Source organism: Lampetra planeri, chromosome 59 (genome assembly GCF_965212315.1).
Source record: "Lampetra planeri chromosome 59, kcLamPlan1.2.h2, whole genome shotgun sequence".
Lineage (NCBI taxonomy): Eukaryota > Metazoa > Chordata > Hyperoartia > Petromyzontiformes > Petromyzontidae > Lampetra > Lampetra planeri.
Window position 1 is genome coordinate 2841469 of NC_136165.1, and position 7892 is coordinate 2849360.

At 45.4% G+C, this 7892-nt stretch overlaps 1 protein-coding gene across 1 annotated transcript; it reads left to right on the forward strand.

The window, feature by feature from the left end:
- The first annotated feature begins 4043 nt into the window (after window positions 1–4043).
- LOC144736140 (blood plasma apolipoprotein LAL2-like) lies at window positions 4044–6209 on the forward strand. The gene has a single exon (XM_078618710.1). The coding sequence runs from the start codon at window positions 4168–4170 to the stop codon at window positions 4741–4743; it is 576 nt and encodes a 191-aa protein (XP_078474836.1). The 5' UTR covers window positions 4044–4167; the 3' UTR covers window positions 4744–6209.
- Window positions 6210–7892: the final 1683 nt, after the last annotated feature.

Genomic DNA, 7892 nt, shown 5'->3' on the forward strand with positions numbered 1-7892 from the left:
TACGGACTCAATAGCAGATACTACTGACACTATAGTAGATACTACGGACTCAATAGCAGATACTACTGACTCTACAGTAGATACTACGGACTCAATAGCAGATACTGACTATAGTCGATACTACTGACTCTACAGTAGATACTACAGACTCTATAGTAGATACTACTGACTCTATAGTAGATATTACTGACTCTATAGTAGATACTACTGACTCTATAGTAGATACTACTGACTCTATAGTAGATATTACTGACTCTATAGTAGATACTACAGACTCTATAGTAGATACTACTGACTCTATAGTAGATACTACTGACTCTATAGTAGATACCACTGACTCTATAGTAGGCACTGACTCTATAGTAGATACTACTGACTCTATAGTAGATACTACTGACTCTACAGTAGATACCACTGACTCTATAGTAGATACCACTGACTCTATAGTAGATACTACTGACTCTACAGTAGATACCACTGACTCTATAGTAGATACCACTGACTCTATAGTAGATACTACTGACTCTATAGTAGATACCACTGACTCTATAGTAGATACTACTGACTCTATAGTAGATACTACTGACTCTATAGTAGATACCACTGACTCTATAGTAGGCACTGACTCTATAGTAGATACTACTGACTCTATAGTAGATACCACTGACTCTATAGTAGATACTGACTCTATAGTAGATACTACCTCTACAGTAGATACTACTGACTCTATAGTAGATACCACTGACTCTATAGTAGATACTGACTCTATAGTAGATGCTACTGACTCTACAGTAGATACTACGGACTCAATAGCAGATACTACTGACTCTATTGTAGGTAGGTCGACAATTTTTGGAAATTTGTTGGATCAACTTTTTAACCCCGCATCTGTGGTGGGGAGGCTCCACTTTTTTAAATGTATAAATGTTTTATTCAGGCCTTCTGAAAGACTATCATCGTTTAGTTGACAGACAATCGGACAAACGGAACGTCGGGCTTTTATAATATCTATTAGAATCAGAATGTTCATTTAGACTGCAGCAGGAATCCGATGAGCTATGAAGCTGTTTTACACAGATGTCCTGTATGGGCAGGTCAGCAAGTTACAGCTGGGAGTTTGAAGGCTCCTGGAGAAAATCCAGTGAGCATACAAGGGGGGTGATGATGAAAAAGAAATTGTTACTGAGAGATGTCGACAACCTACTTGCTGTACTGTCTTCTTCTGGCCGTATAAGAAAATATTTTAAAATAATTGTTTGAGGCGTCACAACTGGAAAACACAGCAGAATAAGCATATTCATACTTATGCCCGTGTATATTTTTTGGGCTTGAAGTTTTCGTGACTGCAAGGATCCATACGCTTTGGTTCTTTCGGCAAAGTCACGTGGGTGAAAATAAAAATAATAAAAGAAAAGAAAAATGAAATTTAGTTGTTTTCATTTTTATTTTATTCTATTATATTATTATTTTCACCTACGTGACTTTGCCGAAAGAACCAAAGAGTATATGTTGGGCAATTATTGAAAAGAGCACGGGATCAAGATAGTTAAATTTACAAACGAAGGTAGGAGGGGAGGTCACAGCGCCGCTGTAAAAGTGCATTTCGTTATGAAAAACAACTTAGCAATGCGTGTGAATGTTTTCAATGAGTGGAAGAAAGTCTGGCAAGTGTGCAATGGCACATGGAGAGGTGCATGGCTTGGAAATTACATTGACAGAGAGAGAAAGTGGAACGCATGGATCAGAGAATCAATACAAATTAAAGGAAACATATTGACCATTGAGGAAATTAAGTGGGTTTGGGTAGGACATATAAAGGTAGGATTTATAAATAAAGTGCGCTTGGGTAGGACATATGAAGGCTAAAATGGATGATGGCCGATGGATGAGATTGGTGATAGAATGGCAGCCCAAAAATAAGAACGAGCCTTAGAGGATGTCCAGCATGATAATTGGTTTTTTACCCTTTTATCTGGCAACAAAACCGACACCTTTTTTTTACAAGGAGTCATGTTTGCATTAACCACAATACCTGCATTCGGAATGCAAACAAAAAACATAACTATGATAACGTATGCACTGTCCTTGAAATTGATTGGTCCACACCCGAGACAGCTTTCTTTAGAGCCTAGTCTCACATGGTGTTGAACCAGATGACGCCAAAAAGGCGCATTCCGACTGCAGGTATTGTGTTTAATTCTTACTGGCAAATGAGGTTCCAATGGTGATGTCCAGCATGTCTGCTGGAGTGAGATGGATTGTAGCATTGCAGCACGAGGACTGATTGCATGGCGATGGTGATGATGCGTGTATGTTGGTTTGACTGTGTTTGTGCATCTGTGTGTGTGTCCGCTCTATAGGTGCTCGCTAACATCACTTGCCCCAACAGTCTGTTAAGGCTATAGGGGGGATCTTTGTCTTTGTCCCTTACGTATTTACTTGGGGAGTGGTGGTAGTGGTTAGCGCGCTGCGTGTCGAATCCAACAACCTGAGAAAAATTCCCTCTCACGACCGATAACAGTGGCGAATTTTGAACCGATCTTGTGCCTCCCCTAGGTCAACTCAGCCTAAAAATATAGTACCTGGTGCAGTGTGTAAAGATCGGCAATGGGGAGTCAGTGCCTGTTAAAGGCTATACTTGCACACGCACAGACACACACACACGTGCGCGCATGCACGCGTGTGTGTCTGTGTTTGTCTATGTCAAAATGTTTGTCTGTTTGCTATTTTGTGTGTTTGTCTGGGACAAAATGAAAGGCAGCGAGATTATGCATCTGCCCGTGCCAAAGTCCTTTATTTAACCATGCTAGGGCCCAATGAGATTATCTCGTTTGCAATGGAGGGAACGGTGTGTCCTTGATTACATAAGAACTTGTCAACATTTTATCTCTAACGTTTTTTTACATGCCGTCTTTGGTCTATCCGCTTTTGGATGGAGGCCTCTCCCCCTTCACATGGCGCGTCAATCATCGTTGGGGAAGAGGGGGTTGTTTGATCAGACTTCACCACGCTGGTCGCTGCGGGTGAAGCTGCTGACAGATGAATGGTTCACCGTGGCCTGCAGTTCAGCATCGCCCATCGCACCGAATGTATGTGTTACCTATGAATCAATGAAACCTGCAGTGGCAGGAGTCGAACTGGTCGTTTCGTACACACCAGCCAGGTGGTGATTGCATGCACATACCTCCAGATACGCAAAATAAAATGCCTGCATCCCAAGTGTTTGTTCTGGTCCTTCCCTAGGTTGACTCAACCATAAATGAGAACCTGGGTGTGGTAATTTTAGATCACCTCTGGTGCTGGTCACCCGCCCGGCCCCTCGTGTGCTTTGCCCGGCTTTATCGGTGCTTGCTAACAGCACCTGCTCCAAAAGTCCATTAATGTTACACCGGGTTCTTTGTCTAACTCATTGGAGCTGTACGAACTCGGCGACCCGAGTTCGTTTCCCGCTTGCGGCCAACATCAGCGTGACGATTATCTGAACTGGTCCCGGGCATCACCTAGGTCGACTCAGCTTCAAATGAGTACCTGGTGCAGTGAGTAAACATCGCCACTCGGGAGACAAAGGCGGCCGGGCGTGGTGCTGGCCACCCACCCCCTCGTGCTCAGTGTAGGCCATCATAGGTGCTCACAAACAGCACTTTCCCCAAAAGGGCTGTCAAGGATATACGGGGGATCGATGTCTTGCGTGTGTGTATGCCTTTGTCTTTTGTTGCGCATGTATGCATGCATGTCTGATTATGTATGCACGAATGTCTGCACATGCATGTACGCATTCTGCACTCATCATCAAATGTACCTTGACCATGTCCTGTCAATGCAATCTCAGCTCCTCGTTTCTCCGTGTCCACAAATTTTCCTGGCTTGCTCCCGCTGGCCGGTATCCAAGCGGCAGGCAGCCAGACCTCCTCGTTCTTGTGGCGGGAGCCCTCTTGCTACCACCCCTTTGGCCCGGCCTTGTATGAGGACAAGGATGGGGGTGGGGGGGGGGATTGGTCAACACGTGGAGCTGGTGGACCAGCCGATCCCTATATAAGCACTCACCACCACCACCACTCTCCACTCTTGCTCTCCAGCAGCCAACGAGACCTCTCTCTGCACACGGACAGTTGCCACTGTCAAAGCAGAGACCGGACCACCACCAGCCCAAGAACTCCAAGCGCCACCATGCTGTCGATGAAGATGACCCACGCGGCAGGGCTCCTCCTGCTCGTCCTGGCGGCCTACGTCCAAGCCGACGAGACGCATCTGGTGCCGGCCACGGGCAAGACGTACCTGGAGACGGCGCTCGAGAGGCTGCACAGCTACGGCGAGGCGGTCAGTGGCGACAAGGCGGACGGCATCATGACCGAGGCCCGCGAGTTCGTGGAGCAATTCATGGAGGAGTTCCAGGCGAAGGCGCTCCCCGAGGGGGTCACGACGCACAAGCTCGCCGAGGAGATGGCCGAGGCGGCCAACGCCAAGCTGGTGCCCATCCTGCAGGCGGCCAAGGCCGGCATTGAGCGCGCCACGGCCCACCTGCACGAATCGGCGCCGCTCATCATCAAGGTGCGCGGCTTCATCGAGTCCAAGCGCGGCGTGATGTGGGCCTACCTGGCGGCGCTGGCTGAGCGGGCGAAGAAGGCCAAGCTGGACGACACCCTCAAGGGCGTACGAGACGGCATGACGGCCCTCACCATGTCCAGCCTTGGACTGATGAAGGAGGTGAAGGAGATCGCGAGCGCGCCGCCACCCGCTCAATAAGAAGTCCTGCCGAGGAGAGGGGGTCGTGGCAAAGCCGTGCGTTGCTGCCACCTCACAGGGTGGAGAAGGTTTAGTTGGTAGTGGAGCCCTTCCCCTCTTTCTGAAGTGCTGCTCTCTCTGAAAAAAAAAGATCATTTCCTGGGGGCATTTTTTGTTGTTGCCCTAAATGCTTCTTCGGGTTGTTTTGTGGGACAGCTTGAAGTGCAGGCGGGGATTGCCCTCCAGAGTTGTCATCGAGGTCACCTGAAAAAAAATGTTTGAGCGGACTGTCGGGAAAGTTTCGGGCGGAGGTCACTTTTTCGACTGCTTGAAATGTTCCTTAAAAGTCTGCATGAATCTTTTTTTTTATTGAGTTGTCCACAATTTTCACCTTCATCTGGTGTGTGGAGGGTTTTTTTTCTTTCGAGTTTGCATGTTCGATGATAAATTTAACAACAAAAAAACTTCATGATCCTTGTCATGAATTTCAGCTCGAGTTCATGCTTGGATTTTGAGATTTTTTTTCATCTTTTAAGTTTGCTTTGTTTTGGGTGTATCTGCGAATAAAATGTTTGTCACCCTTTGGTAGTAGTAACGAACGAATTGATAATATCTGGTCTGCGGCCTTTGGTGAATATTATGTCTGGCTCTTTTGAACCGGTGGAAAGAGATGTAACTCAAGTTAACGTTTCCAAAATTACACTCTCGTGTCTTTGAGACTTGCAAGAGGGTCGGCGTAGTTGACAAGCGCTTTGTGGGAAGTAGATTTTAGTTTGGTTTCACGAGAATGATTTATAAGAGATCCCTTGCGCTAAACCCGTATTTCTTCTTCCCTTAACGAACTTGTGAAACGTGCAACGGGACGCATTCGTGATCGGGTGGCGAGAAAGGGGACAGCTTTACGCCTTTTTTTTGGTGGCGAACGTAACACAAATCTACAATTAGATTTGTTTTTTTTTAAATATGACCGTTTCCCAGCAAAAAAAATATGCTGACCACCTTAACGCCACAAATAAGCATCTGTATGTAACATTGTCACCGCTGTATTTACATACAAGTTCGCGCGACTAATAACGAGTTAGTGGAAAATACAATGCATGTAAAAAAATAATACAACCAGATAATAATACGCGGACTTTGTTTTGACGGTATATGTATGAATGCCGTCATTCCAGCTCAAAATATCACCGTCGCGTTATTCCTGAAGTAACATCGAGTTTATTTTGTTTTACTTTCAAGACTTAACCCGTTATTAATCGTGCGAAATGACTTGACGGTGTTTGTTCCCCAAAATGAATTACGGTCTAAAAAGACATTGTTTAAAAAAAAGAAAAAGTTTTATTTACGCGAGCATGCATGCCGCCCATTTCCGTTGTTAGTCAACAAGTCCAATCTCGTGTTTTACTTTTGTCTTGCAGACACAAATAATTGTGGTGTTTAGAGCCATGACTTCGTGTTCAATCCAATAAAAATTGTGATCGGTGAAAGTGTGAGATTTGTAGCGATTTCATCATCGTGAGAAAAAAAACATTTCATACCCGCTTACATATTTGTTGTTTTATAAAAAAAAAAATACACAAACAACATACAAAGACAAAGTTCGACCCGTACAGCCTTAACAGATTGTTGTTGGCAAGTTGGTGTCAGCGTTCAAGCAACACGCCCGACCGCCTTTGTCTCCCCCACACGCTGTTGTTAATCTACGATCCAGAAACTAAACGTTTATATTTTAAGGCCGAGTCTACCTAGGAGATACGCCGCCCTTAAGAATGCGATATCAATCGTCACTGATGTGTTTAGCCTTGGATTGTTAACGAAAGTGCCCTAAGCACTGCGCCACCGCTCACCACCATCCCATTCACACACAAAGGCTCTATACTCTTTGGTTCTTTCGGTAAAGTCACGTAGAAGGGAAATAATAAAATAATACAAAATTAAACATAATAAAATACAATTCTCACGACGTTTCGGCCACAACGCAAGCAGCCGTCCTCAGGTGAAGAACAGGGCTGTCGGAAAGACATTCAGACGCTGTCTTTCCGACAGACCTGTTCTTCACCTGAGGACGGCTGCTTGCGTTGTGGCCGAAACGTCGTGAGAATTGTATTTTATTATGTTTTATATTTATTATTTTATTATTTCCCTTCTGCGTGACTTTACCGAAAGATCCAAGAAGATCAATCACGACGTTTCGGGCGCACACACACAAGCGTCCGTCATCAGGCTGGAAAGCATGGTCCTGCTGATCATCACCACCTAACCATGATCTATCCACGGCTGGATGACCAAGCTTTCCCACCTGATGACGGGCGCTTGTGTGTGTGCGCCCGAAACGTCGTGATTGATTGTTTATTTTCTATCTACGTGACTTTACCGAAAGAACCAAAGAGTATGGATTCCTGCAGTCACGAAAGCTTCAAATCAAGATTGTCCCCTGTGCAGTCGCTCACAATAGTGCCGGATTAAGCTAGTGCGAGGCCTGTAGCATGATGTTATAAAGAAGCCCTAAATAAATCAAAACACTAAAATATGAAAACACACATTTTTTTACTTGTACAGTCAAGTAATTGTATTTTTTCATTTGCTATACAGCCAGATAATACGACAAATCGCTCACCTTAAACACCCAGTCGTTCGTTAAAGTTGAAGGCGGTATAGTACTATAGTAATAGAGCAAGTGCAGAATCACTGAACCTGAATTGATAGCTTGAAAGCGTTTAGCGCTGGAGGGCGACTGCCTCCAACTTCCCAGCAGCAGCAGCGTCCTTCACGATCCTCCTACGCAGAGGTCGATCTTGACACCGCTGGTACCGCTCATCGGCAAGTCCGCTCAGCTCCACGTTCTCCAGTAACCGCATCAGCTCCATCGCTTCTCTAGCCCGTGTCGTGCCCGTTAGCCCCCTCGATCCAATGAAAAAGAAGAGTTACACACACACTTGTTACACACACTAACACACACTCTTTACACACACACACGTTACACACACGTTACACACACACACGTTACACACACACTTGTTAACACACACACGTTACACACACACGTGGCACACACGTTACACACACACGTGGTACACACGTGGCATACACGTTACACACACACACGTTACGCAGATCCCCCTACAAACAAAGACAAGATCCCCCGTATAGCCTTAACAGACTGTTGGGGA

Bases quoted from the DNA above. Each gene is read 5' to 3' on its own strand.
- LOC144736140 (XM_078618710.1), top strand. From the start codon at position 4,168: ATGCTGTCGATGAAGATGACCCACGCGGCAGGGCTCCTCCTGCTCGTC.